At 41.4% G+C, this 24349-nt stretch overlaps 1 protein-coding gene across 1 annotated transcript; it reads right to left on the bottom strand.

Annotated features, from left to right (window-relative positions):
• Nucleotides 1-1571: 1571 nt before the first annotated feature.
• On the bottom strand, nucleotides 1572-22005 carry macir (macrophage immunometabolism regulator). The gene is made up of 3 exons (XM_059969478.1): nucleotides 21581-22005; nucleotides 8615-9256; nucleotides 1572-7327 (listed from the first exon to the last, which is right to left on the bottom strand). The coding sequence occupies exon 2, from the start codon at nucleotides 9232-9234 to the stop codon at nucleotides 8623-8625; it is 612 nt and encodes a 203-aa protein (XP_059825461.1). The 5' UTR covers nucleotides 9235-9256; nucleotides 21581-22005; the 3' UTR covers nucleotides 1572-7327; nucleotides 8615-8622.
• Between the last annotated feature and the right edge of the window lie 2344 nt (nucleotides 22006-24349).

Raw genomic sequence — 24349 nt, 5'->3', positions numbered from 1 at the left:
ACAAGTACAGCACAAGAACAGGCCCCCTGGCCCTCAAAACTGCACTGAACCAATTAAATTAGTAATCAAATGACCAAGTGAACTGAAATGCCTATATACTGTCCATATTCTTCCATTTTCCTCACATTCAGCTACTTATTAGGGACTTTTAAAGGAAGTTTAGATGTATCAGGCACCTCCCCAGGTACCCACCACACTGTACAAAAAATTACCCCTCACGTCCCTTCTGAAATTACCCCTTCTCACCCTAAATATATGCCTTTTAAAGTACTGACCTGTAGATTGTTAACTTATGGTTAACATCAATATTGAACATTTCTGAAATATTTCACACTAATAAATAGGATGCCCCAAAAGCTAAACCAACCAACACATTGCTGGTGGGAAAAAAAAGAGTACAGTTGACGTTTCGGGCCAAGACCCAAGGGTTTCAGCCTGAAAGATCCACTGTACTTTACTCCCCCATAGATGCTGCCTGGCCTGCTGAGATCCTCCAGCATTTTGTATGTGTTGCTTGGATTTCCAGCATCTGAAGATCATCTCGTTAGTAGCTAAGCTGACCTGTCACTTGATTTTGGTGCTTAATGGCTAGCTATAAAGTGTTTTATATATAGTTAGATTTCCCATCACCAAAAACCAGATTGTGGCATGGTGTTTTATGAGTACCTGCTGTAATAGATAATCTGTACAAATTCAATATTACATCTAAAAACAGGAAAGACATTGCACTTAATGGAGGAAATCTATTCAACAGGAAACTGTACTTCAAGAACAGTCACCACTGTGCTGCGGAGAATGAGCAGCAGCTGTGAACATCTTACTTAAGTTGACTGATCACACTTCTACTAGTACATAACCTGCACTGATTTTATTCAGTGTAAAACTTCAATGCACAGATCACAAATCCATATGCCAATTGACTTTTGCTTAAATTTTTTATAAAATTGTTTAAGAATGTAAATTTGCCCCATTTACTTGTAAACCATTTGATACACACTCAATGGCCAACGAGGGGTCTTCTGCCACAGCTCATTCACTTCCCGAATCGACTTGTGTGTTCAGAAATGCCCCTCTGCCCGCCACTGTTGTAGCATGGGGGCATTTGAGTTACTGTCGCCTTCCCGTCAGCTTGAACCAGTCAAGGCCATTCCCCTCTGGCATTTCTGTCAACAGAACTGCCGCTCACTGGATGCTTATTTTTCTGTTTTTTTGCACCATTCTCTGTAAACACTAGAGACTGTTCTGCACGATAATCCCAGGAATTCAAGAGCTTCCGAGATACACAAACCACCCCACCAGGTACTAAAGCCTTGCAAAGCCACTCCGATCACATTTCTTCACCATTCTGATGTTTGGTCTGAACAACTGAACCTCTTGGCCATCTCAGCATGCTTTTATTTTATGGAGTTGCTGCCAAGAGATTGGCTGATTACATATCTGTACTTACAAGGTGTCCACTGACTGAAACCACCGAGGCAATACCCAGCTCGATTCAAGGTTCCCTTAACCCTACAGACATGTCAAATCTGAGAGACATTGAATTAAAGACACACAAAACAAACTTATTTCCTTGGAAATCCTTTTATTGATTATAAGCAGTATCATTTTATGCATTTCATTCATAATTTGCTGAAGACAATATATTAAACTCAATAAAAAATGTAAAAAATAAATAATATCCAAATACTTCCTGGCTTAACGTGCACTTATTATTACACAGGTTGAATTGCACTAAAAAAGGATCATCCCTGGTTACGTGAATGTATAATCAAGCATAGTACTTCTATCCCATTAATAAATTTTAAAATGACTCAATTGCACAACCATATAACCACAGGTCAGATTAGATAGAACCTGCAGCAAGGTTTCTAGTCAACAAAGATATCCCAGAGACATTTGGAATATCATGTTCCTTTCTGGTTGCCTCATTATAGGAGGGATGTGGAAGCTTTAGAGAGGGTGCAGAGGAGATTTACCAGGGTGCTGCCTGGACTAGAGAGTGTGTCGTATGAAGGTAGGCAGAGCGAGTTAGGGCTTTTCTCTTTGGACCAAAGGAGGATGAGAATGATTTGAAAGAGGCGTACAAGATAATTAGGGTGTAGATTGAGTGGACAGCCAAGGTGGAAATGGCCTATACAGGGGAGCGTAATTGTAAGGATACTGGAGGAAATTATAGGCGGGTGACAGCAGAGGCACATTCGTCAGACAGGGAATGGTGGGTGAATGGAACACACTGCCAAAGGTCATGGTAGAGTCAGAAACATTAGGGGTATTCAAGAATTGCTTAGATAGGCACATGGATGATAGAAAAATTGAGGGTTATCTGATAGAGAAGGGATAGATTCATCTTCGAGTTGGATAAAAGATCAGCACAGCATCGTGGGCCAAAGGCCTGTTCTGTTCTATGCTCTATGTACAGAAACTCCCTATTATGGGAGATTATGAGAAGCTCATTGAGATAGAGGATCAATCACATTCATATTTAATGACAGGACGGGGTTGAAAGGGCTGAGTGATCTAGGCCTGCTCTTTCGTCCAGACAACACAATTAATAGCCCCATAAGTGTAGTTGAGAGTTCCACATCCAGCTACCTTGCTGTAACCTAGTAGAGGAGTTACAAGGCAGGTTGTAGTGTAGATGTTACTATCTTAAGATGTAGGAATCTAACTCCGGCATGGATACGCCTAAAAAAAAGGCCGCAGAAGTAAATAAATTGAACCACAGGATATACAAGGGGACCTTCTTCACTCAGAGAGAGATGGCGGTATGGAACAAGCTGCCACTGGAAGCAGGAGGTACAGGTCCAATTGTAACGTTTAAGTTCAGATAGGTACCTGTTTGAGAGGGGTACGGAGAGCCATAGTTTGGGTGCAGGTGGATCAGACTAGCACAGAAACACCGGGTCTGCCTCTGTGCCGTAATATCCCGATTTCCACTCTAATATTTTTAATTTCCTTGCGTCTGTACATCAGTTTCTTGCATTAATGGAAAGGGGATTCTACAAACAGATTACAAGCTTTTGGCCCTTATCTAAGATGAGCTGGCATCAGAGAGATTTAGAGGAGGTGCACAAGAATGAAAGGGTTAATATCTGAGAAGCACTTGATGGCTCTGGGCCTGGAGTTTGAGGGCTGGGGAGGGGGGAGTATCACTGAAACCTATACAATATTGAAAGGACGAGATAGAGTGGATGTTCTCTATAATGTGGGAGTCTCCGACCAGATGGCACAGCCTTCGAATAGATAGATGTCCCTTTGGAATAGGGCCGAAGAGGAATTTCTTTAGCCAGAAGGTGGTGAATTTGTGGAATTCATTGCTACAGATGGATGTGGAGGCCAAATCATTGGGTATATTTAAAGCAGAAGCTGATAGGGTTATTAAGAGTGCCAGTGGTTCCAGGGAGGGGAGGCAAGACAATGGTGTTGAGAAGGACAATAAATCAGCCATGACGGAATGGTGGAGAAAACTATATTAGCCGAATAGGCTAATTAGTTCCTATGTTTTATGGTGGGATGGTGAAAATTGAAATTCCATTGCATTTTAATATACTTGGGATGTACTGTTTTATTAACTGACCCTGTTTGTGAGAATAATTAAGACTTTTAAATGGAGTTGTGACGAGCAGCAGCTCCAGTCTGCGGGGCAGGAGAAAGCACGTAAAGACTACGTTTGCAATAAGTGCACCCTGTATCCAGAAGGCACATTTCATTCCTAATTACTGGTAGATTATGTGCGTATTCATCATCATAGATCTATTGTACATTCTAAGCTTAGACAGCAGCAAGATATGTAGCCTCAAACATTGTAAAATCATCTATTTGAGATTAAAGCTCTACTGTACGGTACAATAAACTAGGTTCACTGGACCATGAACATTTAAAAGCAGGTCATGAAATCAGCTTACTTTATAAAATACTAGCTTCTTACATAAATACAAACTCTTCAGCTCAACCACATTTAACAATTCCCAGCTTTATCTTTGTCAAGGGCAATTTCAGGATAATGCATCGACCACAATAGTAACTGTCAAGAACATTCCTAGATCAAAGATTAATCATTTAATTTACTTTGAGATACATGCGACTGAGCTAGCACTTTTTTGTTAATAGCTTTGTAATGATGCAGTCAAAAGCAAGCAAAGAAAGTCACACCCACAATGATTTTAGTTAATATATAATGGCTAGTTACAGAATCTGCTCTTCATTTCTCAAAATACATTCAGCAAATTGTCCAACATGTGCCCTGATGTTGCTGTGGATACAGTGGACCTCTACATGACCTGACGTTGCTGTGGATACATGTCCTGATGACATGAATGATCATTTTCATTTTCCATCAACATCAAACCATATTTCCAACTTTCCCCTTCCCCCCCCCACAAAAAATACTTTACGATGAGAATATTCAATAATATCCTCACCACTTCGCAGGCAAACTCTTCCTGAAGGTGGAGGTCGTCCAGCTGACGCCACATCAGAGCACCACACACACAAAAATGCCGGAGGAACTCAGCGGGCCAAGCAGCATCTACGGAAATGAATAGACGGTCAGCGTCTCCAGCCGATACCCTTCATCAGGCCCTGAAACATCGACTGTTTATTCATTTCCATAGAAGTTGCCTGACCCGTTGAGTTCTTCCCGTATTTTGTGCGTGCGGTGCTCTGGATTTCCAGCACCTGCAGGATCTCTTGTGTTTATGAATGCAACACCAGTAACAGCTTCAGGCTGTTGGGCCATCCAAGCATGTTGTTGTTTTCAAAACTCCTCACACTAAGCTAGTTATCCAGCTCTAAACATCTTGATGTCACTCAAAACTTGGGAGTTGCTTTTCTGATAGGCATTCAAACAGCCTCCTAAAGCCCAGACTAGTCTTCTCGCCATTGCATTGGAGAACTAGACAAATGATTCAAATTCCCTTCTGAAGGCTAGCATGAACTGGAATTTCCCAGAGCCGCTGTTGAGGGAAAAGTAACATGATCAGGCATCTGTGCACTGCAAAATAAAAATTTCAAGAGCTGTTGGAAACTCTGGTAATACTAGGGCCACAAACTTTCTTTAGCATTACTTTCAAAATTTGTTAAACTGCACAGAAAAGCCTTCAATAAGGAACTAAAATATAAGCATTGCGAGTCAGTTTTTAGGATATTTACTGCAGGTTGTGACAAATAGAGCTTATTTAATACCTGTTTGTTCACTTTAAAAGAATAAGGGATAGTATGGGCACAAGCATTAATAACCAAGTCACATTATATCCAAATGTATTGTTCAATTCAATGACTGAAATGTCAGAATAAAGTTTTGAAAGTGTTTGCACTAATACACTCATTTAAAACAAAGTTTCAATACCCTATTATCAAGGGCCATGACAGTTCAGATTAAAAAGGAAAAGTTGTAAAAGATTTTTAAATGCTATGTTCTCCAGAAGATAGTATGGAAATTAAAAAAAAAATAAATATGATTTTAAGGATTCAATTTTGTTGTATGAATATTACTTTTAGGCAGATAATTTAACCTTAGAAGGCAGTCTCATAATGACACATTGTATGGTTCTATCTCACTTCAAAAGCTGGTATAATGTTACTGTGTAATGGTTTTTTTTTTAAATTTAAAGATTAAGTATGGTGACAGGCCCTTTTGGCCCAACAAACTATTAACCTGTACATCTTTGGAATATAGGAGGAAAGCAGGGCGCCTGGAAAAAACCCAGGTAGTCACAGTAAGAACATACATCCTTACAAACAGTGTCAGGAATTGAACCCAGATCACTGGCAATGTAAAGTGTTATGCTAACCGCTGCACTATGGTGCCACAATCAAGAGATGCACTCAACTTCTATTGCAACCACACGTCACAACAAATTTCACGACATATGCAGGTGATACTAAACCTGTTTCTGATAACTGAGAGATCACAAATGCAGCTAATTAAAATGTCCAAACAAAAAGGAAACTTGTACCAAAATAGAGACTGTGGAACTACATCACTGCCTTGAAACTATAACCAGTTTAGTGAAGCCCCTGAGGGAAGGAAATCTACTGTCCCTGCCATGTCCGGCCTCTGTGTCGCTCATAGCAACTCTCAAGTACATTCTGACATGCCACAGCAAGGTCATGTGTTCAAGGGCAACTCACAATCTATAACAGAGTGGTTGTATGCCATTTTCCCTCATTGTCTGTACTATTTGAAAGGAGGAAAATATCGCCATTGATTGCACAACTTACAGTGCAATTGGTAATATGGGATCAATAAAATTAATTCTGCAATCAACCAAAATAATTTAGATAAGTTTATTTTATTGGCAATAAGTAATTATCCTTCACGTACTGCCATAAAGCCTAGACCAGTAAATGAAAGAAAATCTCTTTACTTAATTTAAAGAAAGCAATACAAAAGGAATGTGATAATCTATTTCGAGTCAAAGGAATTCCTTCTTTAAAAATCACAAATAGTGATTTATTTGCACAGATTATCCATTGAGGCTTTTCGAGCAGCTTGTTAGCAGTTCAAACTGGGAAATTTGAATTTATACTGACATTATTGTTGTAATTACTTACAGTTGTTTCTAACACCCAGTCATTGGAATTTTATTCTGAGTTCTAACAGGCTGTCAATACAAATATACACTTTAGAAATCATTATTTCTTTTCAGCTGCGGTATTTGCCACAAGATCCTATGTCTAAGCAACTTTATCCCAGAAACCAGAGGACAAAATGTATGTAAGGAGTTCATTACTTGTTTCCATAGTTACTGCTCTGTATTTCAAAAAAATAAAATCGCACCATCCTAGAATTTGGGATGAAGCATTAAAAGCCATTACAGGGAACTAGAATAGTTTCAGTCATCATTTAGATCAGTTCCCAGTAATAGGTATCATATTTTATTGCTAAGTCATCACAGCTTAGCCTAGTTGCTCTAGGCTCTGAAGAAAAGTTAACAAAATCGTCAAAATCTATTCAAAAAGAATAAGAGAGAGGTGGACTTTGGCAAAATACAGCAGGCCAAGTGAAATGGAAGATGTGAAACCAATCACTGACATTATAAGTTTAAACACTTCAGATAGAGGAGAAAAACTTAGCTAACAGTGTTAAAAGTTAAAATAATATGCAAATTTCAAGCAGCTGACTAAATGCAGTTTCAGTACAGAGATTTATTCCAAAATTTCAAATTGTGTTTGGAACAATTGAAAAGAACATTAATTTTAGTGATTTAATTGTTCTAAAGCTTTAATATGAATATTCAAACTACTAAAACTGTATCAATAGCTTCGCAAAGAGTTTCCAGCCAATCATTGAAGACCACCTCATCCATTCCAGTTTATGATTTTTCTGTGGTGTAGAGGGAAGAAGGAACAAATTGGAGTTAATTACACAGGATTCAAGTAAAAGATTTTTAACATAAGGTATCGTTGCAAGAGGGATGGGAAAGACCGACCAGCTGCAGTTCATCATTTTAAAAAAACTTGAGTCAAATTAATTACACCATTCATGTGAAATAACAAAATCAAAACAAAGTAGCCAACTGAGAAAGAATTAAGTTAGTTACTTTTGTGGAATCCTTCAGCACTTGGAAACTTGATGCAACATTGAAGGTTAATGCCAATAAATATCATAGGAAGCATCGCATTTTTCTCAAGGTCAGTTGGGCAATGCAGACCCACTACAAAACCAACAAACATTGAAAAAAACATTTATATTTTTAACATATTAATATATCTATAATCATTACATTAAATATTAAATTAGAAAGACAAAACATTCTGCTGAAACATTTCCCTTGTTCACTGATTCAGTTGTGGAAATACAAAGTTAAAGCCGGCCTGCCAACCAAACAAATAATTTGTATATTGTCTTTTTTTTGAATTTGAAAAAGCTAGTTCATGAAGCATCTGGGTTAATATATGTAGATCAAGTAAAGATGATTGTAGTCAAAAATCTCACCTTAGTTCTAAAGCACACTGCAACATAAATGGGCAGTTAAGAACTTAAGACTCAGCAATTCATCATCTTCTAAAATAGACCAAAGATTTACTGGCTTAAAATGGTGGACAAGAACAAGTTGAGCCTTTATATAAATGCAAAATATAGTAAATTTAAAATAGATTTGCTTCCCGCTGGATTGGACTGAAACAGCTACATTTACTTAATTAGATAATATTTCTTTGCCTCCCAATAGAAGTGTATCAGCTCAAAAACTAACTAAATAATGAAAAGGCAGAAATGTTAACAGAAGATAATGCTGACAATTGGTTATTATTGCTACAGAATAACAGTGCAGCAGTACCTCAGCCATTCATATTACTGCCAGAACAACAACAGAAGACCATTTTAACCATTTACCAGTAACAATGGAGTACACTGCTTCTAATCTTTCTGCAACATAACATTGGCCACCTACACTATCTAACCCACATTAATTCTACCAGAGAGCACTGATTTTGCAGCCCAGTGCATAGTTTGAATAGAATCAATGTTCCTTCAAGAAAACTTAAATATCTAGTGTCAATTTTTTTCAGTTCGACTACTCCCATCAGTCACGATGAATTTCAGGCAAATACATCATGGGACTTCTGCAAGCCCAGTATTATTTCTTGTGCAGACTGAATAAAGCAATACCTTTCTTTTCAAGTTTTATTTCTGCTGAATACACGCTCTCCTCTAAGCGTGAGATGTTGTAGCTGGTACTGCAGCACTTCCGTGTCTGCAGGCTCCTTAATATTCATTTTATCAAGGTTTAGGTAATCTAAGGATTTTGACTGGGCTCTTTTCCCTTTAATGAGGCAAACTGGCAAAGGGCCACGTAGACATCTGCTAGGTTCAAAGGACAATGACTTGATGGTACGTTCCCCCGAGCTTGGCATTCGCCGCCGCCTTCGTCCATTTGCAGCTGGGATCTCGTACGGCTGATAATACCGGTTCTTGGTTCGACAGACACGCGAGTTTCTAGTCAGCCCTACTTCCTGCTGCTTGGGCACAACATCTGCGGCACCCCCGTCACTACTCGACCACCTCTGAGCCAATTTTAAAAGTTCACCGCCGGTGGCAAAACCGACCAAGTAGTTAGTGTCCATGTGAAGAATTTGGTAGCTTGACGCAGTCCGCTTGACTGGCGAGCATGGAGTGCTGGAGCTACGGGGTTTCTCTGGCTCTGTCTTGCCCGGAGAGCTCACTTCAACGGCAGGGGCAGGAAGGACAGGCAAGACTGTCCTGGAAATACCACTGAGGTCCACCTCCATTTCAAAATCCGCAGTGGTCAGTCTAAAGTATAACAGAACACATTGTCAGGAAACAAGTATAACACATACTGAAGTTAGACCCAGGCTCTTAAGTCATAAGACTATAAGTCATAGGAGTAGAATTAGGCCATTCAGTCCATCAGGTCTGTTCTGCTATTTGATCATAGCTTTTGCATTTTCCCTCTCAATCACATTCTCCTGCCTGTCTTCACTGTAACCTATGACACCCTTATTAATCAAGAACCTATCAATCCCAGCTTTAAACATACCCGATGACTTGGCCTGCATAATCATCTGTGGCAATGAATTCCACAGATTCTCCAAACCTCTGGCTAAAGATATTCATAATGGCATTTCTTAGCAATATGATAAATAAGTATTAAACTATCTGTTTTTTTTTTTGCTGCCTTGAAATGAACAGGATCTTATTATCTTTAAAACACCAAGCAATATTTAAACAAGTGAGCAAAGCAAACCCACAAGCAGTATGAAGGGAATCTATTACAAGAGCAGATTTGGTATATTTGACATTGCATGCAACCTTGAGAGAACTATACTTGTTACAGGGAGAAGGCAGGAGAATGGGGTCGAGAGGGAAAATAAACCAGCCACGATGGAACAGCAGAGCAGACCTGATGGCCTAGTTCTGCTCCTATATCTTATATGTAAAGTGGAGGCTGATGGGTTAGTATTTAGTAAGTGTTTCAAAGGTTATGGGGAGCAGGCAGGATAATAGGGTCAAGAAGGAAAACAAATCAGCCATGATGGAAAGACAGAACAGACTCAATGGGTCAAGTGGCCTAACTCTGCTCCTATGTCTTACTGTCTTAAAGTTGGACCATTGGTTGTGCAGATCAATCTCCAAATATTGATCTAAATTATGCAACTCTAGTAGCTGCTCAAGCTTAGTGGTTAAACGTGACCTTTCAATCTCAGTTACCAAAAAGCCAACCTGCACTGTTTGGACAGTGAATATTTAGAAAAAATACACAAGTTAGTAGACCAAATTTCTTTTTTTCTCCAACCATGGTATGGACACAGTCTTTTAAAATGACCAAAACAAACATCATCCATTTCTTTTCATGTCGATGCTTAGCGAATTCTAGATTCCCTCACAATACAGACGTGGTTGAAGCAGTATTTTTAAGTGTGCCCACATCAAAGATTAGCTTTATTTGTCACATGTACACTGAAACATACAGTGAAACGTGTTGTTTTGAAGCAATAACCAACACACTGCGAGGCTGTGTTGAGGGTAACCACAAGTGTTACTGTGCTTCCGGCCCCAACTTACCAGGCCTGCACTTCTGAAAAAGAGCCCTGCCCCATCTGGATATGTGCTGTGCAAACAGTGCCCGCTTTTATCACCTGCTCTGTATCTGCCACCTCGAACCCTGTCCTACATCCCGTATCAGGAATCCCAATCACCCCTTACATGCAACCTACATCACACGTCAGGGATACCATGTGCCCCGTGAAATCCGGCCTACGTTAGGCAGTGAGGAAGACGCTACCCTGTAAACCTTTGGGGTGTGGGAGGAAACCCATGCAGTGATGGGGAGAACGGACAAGCTCCTTACAGATCTGGGAATGGCGCTGTACTCTTGTGCTAACCACTACATGATGGTGGCACCCTATGACAGGGTAAAAAGAGTCTATCAAAGTGACTCAGACGATAGACTGCTCTAAGTTCTGCCAGATCACTTCTTGAAATAGCAGTGGCTTTACCCAACGTGCTAACTCTTTTCCCTTTCGATCTCTGCTGTTTGGGCTACGTACTGAGTTCTTTATGCTTACAGTTAGAGCTGAATATTAACCAGGCTTGGTTTGCTCTTCCATTTCCCTGCCCCATTTCACTGTTCACACCGGCTTCTCATGCAATACCCACCTTCCAGTGACCTCAATAATCCCCCTTCCAATCAGTTCACTGAATTCTGTGTTATAAACACACACAAAATGCAGGAGGAACACGGCAGGTCAGGTAGCATCTATAGAGAGGAACTAACAGTCAATGTCTTGGGCCAAGAGGAGTGGGAAAGGAAGGGGGAAGAAGGCAGAATAAGGTGGTGGGGAGGGAAGGAATCGAAGCTGGCAGGTGATAGATACGCAAGGACAGGAGAGTGGGGAGGTGGGCTGCTGTCAGAGAGGGCATGAAGTAAGAAGCTGGGAGATGACAGGTGGAAGAGGCAAAGGGCTGCAGCAGGAATCTGACAGGAGAGCACAGTGGACCATGGAAGACAGGGAAGAAGAAGGGAAACTAGAGAGGTGATGGACAAATGAGGAAAACGAGTGAGACAGTAACCAGAATGGGGAATGGAAAAAGGATGGGGCTGAAATTATTGGAAATTAAAAGACAATGTTCTTGTCATCAGACTGGAGACTATTTTAACAATGTAGTTCCCTCTGCATTGTAAGTTTTCTCTTCGTTGTTAGCAAGAATGACCTGAGTCACATGTCACTTTAATTTTCTATCCTACTTCTAGTCTGACTGCCTAGAGTGGGATAGAAAATTAATCTTCCTTTTTGCCCTCAAATACTGAATTAATAATAACTATTTATATACCACTTTTGATATATTAAGATACAGGCTCAAAGTGCTTTACTGAGATTATAAAGATAAATCAATATAGTCATAAAATACAAGTCAAAATTCTTTAAAAAGACAAACATTTATGGAGAATAAAATGTAATCAAATGTGCCAAAGTATACAAGTGTAATCAACATCAACAAGCAACTTCCTTTGACAGGCTTTCATTAAGTTTTTTCTGCCAGGTTTTTGAAAACTGGTCATTAATTCTTTAGTGAAAGTTGTAGAGACAAAATTCCTTTTGTGTACAGATTGAAAAGTCTAGATTTGGACAAGTTCATTGTCCCCCGTCAGGATAATCCTATATAAAAGTAGGCCAAATTTAATAACGTTTTTAGAACCGTTTCAAAATGTAATAATTTTAGATAATTTGGTTTTCCTGTTGTGCCAGAACTGGCCAGTTCTAGCTCAACATTTGCTGCCTGCTGAGCATCTTGTTGTTTTAGATTTCCAGCAATAGCTTTGCTCTGTATTTCATGTTTCCAACACACTGCTATGTTCTATTTTCTCCTTAACTACAGTCACCTATCAACCACACATTACCAAACTGGACAGCTTTCACACCACTGCCATCACAGAAACTCCCTTTGTTTGCCGAAATCCTCTGCCTCTCTGTAATTCCAAACGCGTTTCCCATCTCTGATGAAGGGTTCTTGACCTGAAACACTACAACTGTGTCTATCTCCACAGTCGCTGCTCGACATGCTGAATAGTTCTGAACATTGCATAGATTCTAGTTTTCCAGAATGTGTGGGGCATTGCTTTTTCCTTTCAAGAATAGGCTCCAAAATCCTGTCACAAAAACACTTGCTCCGTCACATTTTTCTTAACTACAGGTGCCCCACTCCCCAGTTTTTCGAATGTTCGCTTTACACCAGCTCACTGTTACAAAAGACCTACATTAGTACCCGTTTTCACTAACCAAAGAGGATTTTCACTTTTACGAAAAGACGCCAACTTTATATGTGTGTTTACCCCAAGAAAGACTACCATGACCATGAAGCGTTGGCGGGCATGCGTCGATGAGTATATGCCGATTATTTTTCCTCCAAATCAATTTTGGCTTGCTGTATTCCTGATTAGTGAAACTACACCGTACATACAATATTTCTACTTTATATAGGCTGTGTCTTTATCATATCATTCTTGCTTTTACTATACGTTCATGTTATTTGGTATGATTTGGTAGGTTATTTTTTTGGGTCTGAGAACACTGAAAAATTTTTCCCATATAAATTAATGCTGATTGCTTCTTCACTTTACGACATTTCGGCTTACGAGCGGTTTCATAGGAACGCTCTACCTTCAGATAGCGGGGGAACCCTGTCCTAGCTATCTCCATCTGAAACACAGACTGGTCATTCCCTCCCACAGATGCCTGACCTGCCGAGGTCTTCCAGTATTTGCTCCAAAAATGCTGTAAAAGATGACGACTTTCTTCAGGGGTGGAAATCTGCCATTCCTACTGGGTCTTCATATGCTTCGTCTTAAATTTTTAACACCCTCCAAACAACAAGCCATCATGCCCTGTTAAAGCTGTAAAGAATGCACTTTAAACAGAATCAGGCTCACTTGAGCTACTTTTTCAGAAAGCTTCCTTTCGCCTTCCTGATTACCACCCCCCCTCCCCACTGGAATATTCTCATTTTCAACATCATTTGTTGTCCTTCTATTATAAGACTGTCAAGGTCACAGGTTTCTGAGGTCCTTTTAAGTCCTGGCAAGTTGCCACAATGTGCTTGTTGATAAACTGCAGTCACCCTTACTGAGAAAGTACATGGTTAAGATTGTCAACAGGATGATAAGCAAAGGAGGCCGCTGCTTTAGAACATAAAACAATACAGCACAGTACGGGCCCTTCGGCCCACAATGTCGTGCTGACCCTTAAACCCTGCCTCCCATATAACCCCCCCCCCCACCTTAAATTCCTCCAGATACCTGTCTAGTAATCTCTTAAATTTCACTAGTGATTCTGACTCCACCACTGACTCAGGCAGTGCATTCCACGCACTAACCAGTGAAAAACCTTCCTCTAATATTCCTCTTGAACTTCCCACCCCTTACCTTAAAGCCATGTCCTCTTGTATTGAGCAGTGGTGCCCTGGGAAAGAGGCACTGGCTGTCCACTCCTTTTAATATCTTGTATACCTCTATCATGTCTCCTCTCATCTTCCTTCTCTCTAGAGAGTAAAGCCCTAGCTCCCTTAATCTCTGGTCATAATGCATACTCTCTAAACCAGGCAGTATCCTGGTAAATCTCTTCTGTACCCTTTCCAATGCTTCCACATCCTTCCTATAGTGAGGCGACCAGAACTGGACACAGTCCTCCAAGTGTGGCCTAACCAGAGTTTTATAGAGCTGCAATTGTCTCTGAGACAATTGAAACCCTCAAGTATTGCTGGCAATGCGTTCATCCAGGCAAACATAAAACAATCCATCGTGTTTCTCATGTAAATGATGGAAAAGCTTAGGGTACAGCAGCAAAGAATCACACAAATCAAAGAATTAAAGAATGCTGAAGGAACTCAGCAGGACAGGCAGCATCCAGGGAGAGGAATAAACAGTCTATGTTTCAGGCCAAGATCCTTCATCAGGACTAAAAGGGACACAGTCAGAATAAGGTGGTGTGAGGCTTTCCAGTACTAATGACGGCTCTCTGCCTGAAACGCTGAGTTTATTCCTCTCCAAAATACTGCCTGACCAGCCGTTCATCTAACATTTTGCGTGTGTTGCTCTGGATTTCCAGCATCTGCAGAATCTCAGGTTTATGATCTACTGGAGGAACTCAATGGGTACAGCAGCAGCTTTCGGGGTGGGGGTGGGGATGCAGAGAAAATAGCGATTCCTTGGTCCAAAACCATGCAATCGGGGTGGAGAGAGAGGGATAAAAAGGCAAGAGGGAGTGGTGCACAAGGCAGATGGCATCTGATAGGGAAGAGGGAAGTGGGGGACTATGGAGTAAGAGGTAGGCAGGGGAAGAGGGGAGAACAAAGGTGGTGGCAACTGGGAGAGGGAGAAACTGAAACATCGATAAGGGTTTGTAAAATTGATATCCTCTTCCCACTGCTCTGTCGGCCACACTGGGAGAATATGAGGTGCTGTTTGTCTAGTTTGCATTGGGTGTCACCCTGGCAGTAGAGAAGGCCAGGGACAGACAGGTCTGTGCAGGAAAGGTAAGGGGAATTGAAATGGAGTTCAGGAAAGCAACTGCAGACCAGATGGAGGTACAAGATCTGCGGTGAGTCTTGCTGATACGGAGGAGGTCACATCAGGAGCACCAAGTACAGTTGAGAACATTGGAGGAGGATCAAGTGTTTCGAGACCTTGTCTGGAAGGATGGGAAGGGAGGAGGTGTAAGGAACCTCCTGTGATTGTGGGGGTAAGTGCCAAAGGTCAGCAAGGGGTGGGCAGGACAGACCAGGGCGTGGTATCTGCAGAAAGCAGAATGGGAAAGTATGACAAGAGGAGAAGTGTCAGAAGGATGATGCAGAGGTCAGGAGAATGAAAGATGTGGACCAGGAGAACTCCAGCTCCGTTCTGTTTGGAGGGGGGTGGGAAATGGAGAAAATGCAAGTGGGGGCTTTATCAGCCACAGTGGACGGAAAGCCACGTTTCCCAAAGATATTTCAGATGTCCTGGAATTAAATACTTCATTTTGAGAGAAGATGTGAAGATGCAGAAACTGGGAGGAAGGACTGGTATTCTTATGACAGACAGAGTGTGAAGTGAAGTGTAGGTAGATATGGGAGTCAGTGGGTTTATGGCAAACATCAGAAGGACTTAAAGAGATTTCATATGATTTAATGTAAGGTGAGATATCAACTGTGGTGCTACAAACTCACCAAAAACACCAATCGAGAATCTATGTTCTTCAACAATTTGGGAAAAGAAATTACCATTGCCAATCCGTAATTTCTTCAGGATGCACCAAGGTATAATGCACATATTCAGAGGCAGCAGCTTATATACAATGCAGCACAAATGAAATGTTTACATTTTGAGTCAGAGAGAGACAGTCAAGCGTCAATGACAATCACCAACCACCAGCTTGCACTAATCCCACTCAGCATTCAATACCATCACCCCCTTAAAATGATTCAATAAGCTCCACTACCTTGGCCTCAATACCTCCTTGTGCAACTAGATCCTCTATTTTCTCACTTTCAGATCCCACTCAGTTCAGATTGGCAAACCCATTTCCTCCACAACTCCATCAACATACAGGTGCACCACAAGGCTGTGTGTTCAACCGTTGTTCAACTTGCTTTGCACTTATGGCTGTGTGGCTAAGCACAGCTCCAATGCCATTTTCAAATATGCTGACAACACCACTGCTGTAGGCCGAATCACAGGTGGTGATGAATCAGCACATAGGAGGAAGGCTGTAAATCTGACTGAGTAGTGTCACAACAACCACCTCTTACTCAATGTCTGCAAATCCAAGGAACTGATTATTGACTTCAGAAGGAAACCAGAAGTCCATGAGCCAGTCCTCATAGGAGGATCAGAGGTACAGAGTGTCAACAACTTGAAATTCTGCGGTGTCATTATTTGAGGACTTGCCCTGGGTCCAGCACTTAAGGGCAATTATGAAGAAATTATGAATTATGAAGTAGCACCTCTACTTCCTTAGAAGTAGAAGCATAACATCTAAAATTTTGAAGAACTTCTATAGAGGTGTAATGGAGAGTATATTAACTGGCTGCATCAAAGCCTGGTATTGAAACACTAAAGCCCTTGAATGGAAAATTCTATAAAAAGCAGTGGATACAGCCTAGTTCACAGGTGAAGCCATCCCCACAACTGGGCACATCCACTGCAGGAAAGCAGCACTCATCTACAGAGACACCCACCAACCAGGACATGCTCTCTTCTCACTGCTGTCATCAGGAAGGAGGTACAGGAGCCTCAAGTCCCACACCACCAGGTTCAGGAACAGTTATTACTCTTCAACCATCGGGCTCCTGAACTAAACATTTCGGCCACCCCATCACTGAGATGTTCCCACAACCCATGGAGTCACTTTCAAGGACTCTTCATCTCATATTCATGATATTTATTGCTTATTTATATTTATTATTTCTCCTTTCTTTTTGTATTTGCACAGTTTGTTGTCTTCTCATGTGCTTTGATAGTAAATTTACTTTGAAATTTCAACTTTAACCATTTCCATTTTTATTCTATCCACGTTCTTCTCAACCTTCCCCCCGTTCTACCACACTCCCACATGCCCAGGGTACTTTAGCTGGGCCTCTGCACGGAGTCACTGCATTGAGGGTGATGAGGTCGGTCATTCATGCTACTGCCTCACTAACTACTGACAACTCTAGTGCGTCAAGCTGGTGGCCCAGCATCAACCTTGAGCTTGTGTTGTCATGTCCTTCCTGCAGCCACATGGGCCAAAGTTCAGAGCAAATTTATCACCAAGTACGCATATGCCCCCATATACGATGCTGAGATTCATCTTCTTTGAGGGATAATCAATAAATCCAGAATGGAATAATCACCATAACATACTCAATGGGTGTGCAAAAGACAACAAACTGTGCAAATTCAAAAAGAAATAATAATAGACAAGCAATAAATAGAAAACATGAGCAGAAAAGTTTCATTAACGAAGTACACAACTCTGAAATTCTTCCTTCTCTGGGTAGCCATGAACACAGGAAAGAAAAGAGAGAAAGCCCGAACATCAACCCCCAAACCCCCCCTCCCCGCACAAAACAAATGAACAAAAATGGAGCAGGCACATCAAGTTCCAAACCCCCCTCCCTTCACCAAAAGAAAACAGAAGCGAACCAGGCACATTAATCCCCAAATTCCCCTCTCTGCACGAAAAAAGAACAAAAATTAAAGAAGCACGTCAACCCTGAAATCCCCTCTCCCCGCACAAAAAAAAAACAAGAAAAACACAATATGAAAAAACTACAAGACTGGAGAAAATTCTACAGTCCAAGCCCATATACAGAGCACAGTCCTTGGAAGTGAGTACCCGAGTTGATAACCTTTCCTTCACAACCCGCACATCTTTGGGAAAACAAAGCGTCTGGAAGAAAGTCAGGTGGTGACAGGGAGGAAGTGCAACCTCATGAAGTCAACCCAGGTCCTTGGCACTGCGGGACAGCGGCTTCTCTAACTGTACACTGTGCCACCCTTTAGCTATTGTTACCAAATTAATAAAGCAAACACACCTCTCTCTCCTATCCAGTGGGATGACTATGTGAAAATAATCATGCATTCAGTAACTACATTACATTTTTGGAAATGCGCTACAACATTCCAAGACCTGCCTTGTCCATAACTGACTGGCATACAAGAGAGGCCAGAGGAGGAGAGTTTATAATCGGCAGAAGTTTGCCACGATTGGAAGTTTCGCTAAAGGGGTGCCATTGGTTTCATGAAATCCCTCTGAAACTCCTGATTTGAAGTCAAGATTCTTCTGAATTATCTAAGTTCTTAATAAGAGCAGATGTTCCCCCAGGTTCAGGGGTTCAGCTCAGAGCTAACAACCCTGACTGGTAAAACAAAATTGTTATGGAAACAGCAAAGAAGTATCTTTCTACATCTAAGGGTGACAGTAGTGAAAACTGAGCAGAAGCTACTGACATGTTGAAGGAAGCCGTGAACACCACCAGAGATGGAGAACCTTCACTGCTGCCCCATATGGCAGAGGTGTAATGGGCAGGAGGCAAGTAACAAGAGCAAATAATCCTTGTGATGTATGTAGAGTGAAACATAAAATCATCCCCGCTGTCTGCTTTCAACAGCTTAGTCATCATTAGATGGATATGGTTTGGACATGGCATCAAGTGTTACGGGGGAATAGCCTAGAAATGGGGATGAGGAGGGGAAAAAAAGGATCAGCCATGATTGAAACTTGGGATACTACCAAAGACTCTAGAAAATCTTTACAGGTATACCATGGAGAGCATCACTGTCTGGCATCGAGGCTCCAAAACACAGAATCAAAAAAAAGGCCGCAGAAAGTTGTAAACGCAGTCAACTCCTTCAGGGCACCAGCCTCCCCCGCCAGAAGACATCTTCAAAAGACGGAGCCACAAGAAGCTGACATCAGCAATGAGGTACAGGAGCCCGAGGGCACTCTTTGTTGATCAAGGTGCATACCCAAGCTGGTGCTGTGTTGGGCCCATATCTCTCGAAAGATTTCCTACCCTGCTACCAGTGCAAATATATCATAAGCATTGAAAACGTACCCATCTCTACCACTTCCTCACGTACCACCATCCTCTGTGTGAATAAACACAATTCCCTTTAAACCTTTCCACTCTCTTCTTCATTATATGCCCTACCGTGGGAAAATTACTGTGACTCTCAGGGGTGGTGTAGAGGCAGATATATTAGGGGCATTTAAGAACCTCTTAGATAGGCACAGGGAATAAAGAAAAATGGAGGGCTATGTGTGAGGGGAGGGCTAGATTGATCTTGGAGTAACTTAAAATGTCAGTGCAACAGTGTGGGCACAAAGGCCTGGACTGTTTTATCTTCTCTAAGCCCCTATATGAACCTCCCAGGAAGGGGTTCCCAATCTTTATTATGCCGTGGAACAATACCATTAAGCAAGGGGTCTGTGGACCACAAGTCAGAAACATTCTGTTCTAAAGCCAACCTCAATCTCCTTGGCCCCAAGACAAACAGACCCAGTTTATTCCATCTCCCCAGAATTCTGATTTTGACAGGTCCTCCAGCATCAATCCTTATGAATTGCTTTCTGCATCCTCTTTGGATTAATCTCATCTTTTCTAAAGCGAGTCGTCCAGAACAGTGCACAATTCCACTAGTGCAGCCTCAATAACATTTTGTACAGCTGTAACATGTCATCCCAACCAACGAAATTGAAGCATGCTTTCTGTCCTTTTCACAACCCAGTTGTTACTTGTATTGCCACTTTCAGGGAACTATGTATCTGGGCCTGATGTCAGCAACACTCCCCAGAGCCTTGCCACTCACTCAGTACACCATGCTCCGGTTTACCTCTTCAAAAGGCATCTTTGCAACTAGTCCAATTCCATCTGCATTCCTTTGCCCAGTTTCTCAGTGGATCAGGATTCCATTATAACCCAAGGCAATCTTCATCACTGTTCACTACACCATAAACATCTCCCCCTCTCTCTCCCCATCTGTATATCTATAGCTAACAAGGGAACCAGAACCAACCCCCTTGGCACACATCTCCAATCTGAGAAACAACCTCCCACTACCATGATTCACTGCCAATCACCAAGCCAATTTTGAAAATCGGCTACCTCACCTTGGATCACAAAAGCTAAACCTTTCCAGAAACTGATTAGTGGTAGCATTTCCAATCAAGATTTCCTCACAGAGGGTGGCAGGTACACGGAATGGAATGATGTGTCAGAGGAGGTGGTGGGACAATGCTTAAATTTTGACAGGTACAGGGAGAGGAAAGGTTTAGATCAGGTGTTCCCAACCTTTTCTTTTAATGCCATGGACCAATACCATTAGCAAAGAGTCCATGGACCAGAGGTTGGGAATCCGTGGGTTAGAGGGTCATAGACTACACAGGGAAATGGGATTGCTTGTAGACACTGGATGGCATGGACAAATTGAGCCAAAACACCCTGTGTTAGGCGACTCATTTAATCTATACTCAAATGAAATCCACTATATAAGCATTGGGCACAGATCGCGAATCTCTCTATGCTATACAAATTTAAATACTGATTTTAATATACAAAGTGCGCTGCAGATTGTGAAGGATCTAAGAAAAGTTTTTTTTCGCAGGATTTCTCCCAAAGCTTCTGCGTTGTTTCAAAAGGGTAAATAGACTTAGGACACTATTAAACAAAAGATTAGAAAAGGGGGAAACACTTTTATTTGGCAGTGCAAGGCTGTTAAATTTGCCGTGAAATAGTCGGGTACACAGGTCCTCGCTAAAAAGGCAGAAAGATGAGTCCGCCCTTTAAACCATCACACACACAGAAAATGCTCCCGCTATCCCATACCGGATATTACGTTGCAGTTTTTCATAACCAATTTCTACGGCATTTTATTTTTAGCATTATTACCTACGATATCCATGATGTAACGCTTCAACGTATCCAACAGGTTAGGGAACAGGAGGGCGAGCTACTGTTTTCACTTCCGGCTATTCTCTTTAAGTATCAATCATATTCTACACTTCGCCTTACACAACCCTTGAGCGAGTCTGACCCGAGATCACAACTATGCTCGGCCCGCGATGTATATCACAAATCTCTGCCATGGATCGCTGCGCTGATGGTGGTGAGGTGTCTGCTGGTTGAATCAGACTTATGGTTCATTAAGAGGTCAGACCCACGTTATTTTAAACCTCGCACAACCCTCTCTCGTTTCTAAGCGATCCCCTCAGATCAATGCCACACAAACGAGGTTGCAATAAATTAATTCTGAGCAAATTTCAGTCCCCTCGGTCAAGGATTACGGGGGAAGACTCCACCCAGAGAAACCGGAATCTGCAAATTCTAACCTCCAAGTGTTCGCAGAATCACAGTCATGATATGCCAGCACTTCCAATCCGCCTCTACCAACCCAACCAGAAGCAAGGTAGCCTTTGCTACCCAGCGAACACAGTCCGTTCAGTCTCCAAGTTAATTCCAACCCACTCCTTTCACTTGCTTTGATGCCCTCGAAACAAGATTGGACACATTAAACCTAAAATCGCAACAATATAAAGCTGACCTGACCGTGGAACAAATGACCGAGGCTAGACTGGGGTAAGACGACAAAATGAGACCAACCTGACTGGGAATTACCGAGATACGGGCTGGCAGTCCTCCAGCACAAGCGGTGGTGGCGAACAAGCTGCGATCAGGGTGCAGGCAGGTGGAGTGGAGAGCTCCGGATTATCACATGATCCTGATGGAAAAGACATGGCAGCGCCTAGGATTGTTAGTAACAGGAAGATCATGCCACCACGTGGCCTTCAGAATGATTTCTAATAGTGGGGAAATATTCAATGAGAAGGCAGCTTCTCATTCCATCCGGTTACACATGTGCGTAGAATTACAGCGTACTACCGCTGTTACTCTGGGTAGGAGTTTCGAATTCATCTCGTTTGTATTCCCATCCTCTGGACCACCCCCTTCCCCGCCTCCACACCCCATACACTTCAGGAAGAGAGACGAAACTGAGATTATAGTTCAAATAGGATCCGTTCATTAGTCATCCAGAGTATGGCGCGACCAGTACAATGAAAAGATAAGTGCGCTAGTTCCGCGTTCTAACAATATAAAAAAAATCTTACTCATCATATGAGAAAAGCAGCACCGCAGAGATCCCTGCCCTTGAGTTGGCCTTTAACTGTGGTGATGCTTACATTCCCTTACTAAACTGGCGGTTTCTCCTCAATCCTGCCAGTACCAACTCCTTAAATATCTGTCCAACTCATTTTTATTTAATCAGCTTGTCAAATTCCTTCAGGGAGTGTTTAATCCAAATCTATGAGAAGAAAATGATTCTGACGAAGGATCTCGGCCCGAAACGTCGATGGCGCTTCTCCCTATAGATGCTGCCTGGCCTGCTGTGTTCCACCAGCATTTTGTGTGTTTTGTTAAAAGAAAATGTTCTCCCACTTTCTAAATCCTTTCCCAGTGATTTTAAAATTTGGCCTACCAATAAAATTTCCCTTCAACACTAGCAATCATTTTGTAAGTTTGGCTATCTCTGTTCCAAGGATAGTTAACACCTTTCCAACCAATTCAAAATGATGCTCCGTCCTCAGTATTAAGTAACATCTTGGTAAACCTGCTTTGTTTCCATTGCATCTTTTACATCATTCCTAAAGCGTGGAGCCATGATTGTCCACAATGATCCAGCAGAGGTCTAACAAGTCATTTTACCTGACTACCTTCTGCACACGAAGTAGAACAGGTATTGAGGGAAAATAAACTTTGGACATTATTGTACAAAACATTTTATCTGCACATATGTTAGTAATGTACAATTGTAAAATAATTAATTACAGATAATCTCATATTTATAAACAAAACAGTTAATGTTAGGGTTTTTTTATGCAAACCTGATGTTAATGCTGGGCCTTTGTGTTTTTGATGCACAAGCATGAGGTTGTTAAAACCATTCTGAATGCTCTTTCAGTATTTTGTGCATTCAAGGACTTAGGAATTCCCAGGAGTGAATGGAGAGCTGCATTTTCTTAGGAAGGCTTTGAAGATTTTTCCTCTTGTCATTTTGTGAGAGAATAAAGTACAGTTTGGGAGCCAGTTGTTGGGCATAAGAATGCCATGGGCTGGCCAACCAAGTGGTACCTCCTGAACCTAATAAAGTGGACAGAGTGGGCTTGTGGTCTTCTAATACCGTAGCCCATCCACTTTATATTATGCTTTCAGAGATGCTCCTCTGCACACCACAGTTACCTGAGTTTTTATCAGCTGAACCAGTATGGCCATTTGGTTCTGACCTCTCATTAAGGAAGTGTTTTTGCCCGCTTAACTACTGCTTGTTGTTTTTCACACCATTTTCTGTAAACTCTTGAGACTTTTGTGCATGAAAACCCCACATCAGCAGTTTCAAAGATACTCAAATCACGACGCCTGACACCAACAGTCATTCCACTGTCAGATGTTTAGATCACATCTCCGCCCCATTCTCATCTTTGGTTTGAACAACTGAACACCCTGACCATGTCTGCTTGCTTTTTTATGCATTAAATTGCTGCAACGTGATTGCCTAATTAGATATTTGCATAAACAAGCAAGTGTGTAGGTGTACTTAATAACGTGGTCACTGAGTGTGTTTCACTTATTTGAGTTCTTTGAAATAATGGAAACATTTGATAAGGATGATGCAGTTAATGTTACGTGTGGGGATTTTCAGATGGCAATTGATGCTGTACCACTCGGCAAACTTGTTAGTAGAATCAAATGCTGTGAAATTAACAGAATAGTGCAAGCTCCACAGATACATGAATACAGAGACATGTAATTGATTCTCACATTGAAAGGATATCTTTATTAGTGTTTAAGAGGAGCAATTATTAAGACATTTTTATTATAAATTATTCTTGGGCATACTAAGCAAATTTTGTATTTTACATCTTGAGAACAAACCAGTGATTTAGTAGGTAATAAGGATACAGATTTTAGGTGAACAGACTGGTGGGCATATGATACACTGCTTTGTTGCAGAAAGATGGGAACTGGAGTGCTTTTGTAGGAAATATTAGAGGTAATATTGGAACCTAAAGGTGTAGTTTTGTAGATGCAGGACAAGCTGAGAAGACTGTTAGTAAGTTAGGAATCCCACATCTCTTTAATAAGAATTAAGAGCAGTTATACTGAAACTTTATAACAACCAACCGTCAACAGCAGAGAGAAGAAAAGCAGTGAAATCAAACAAATGTAAAAATAAAAGATTAATCTTTTCAATTTCAATTTCTTCAACATTGGGAATACTTCAGTGTAAGGCTGAGGGTGCAGCATCTTTAACATGTGCCCAAGAGAGCTTTTCGAGCTAGGATGTAGGTAGTCCTATTAGAGAAGAGATGATAC

This window comes from Hypanus sabinus, chromosome 5, assembly GCF_030144855.1.
Source record: "Hypanus sabinus isolate sHypSab1 chromosome 5, sHypSab1.hap1, whole genome shotgun sequence".
NCBI classification, from domain to species: domain Eukaryota; kingdom Metazoa; phylum Chordata; class Chondrichthyes; order Myliobatiformes; family Dasyatidae; genus Hypanus; species Hypanus sabinus.
Note: the sequence above shows the minus strand (reverse complement) of the source record. Positions and strands in the feature narration are given on the sequence as shown.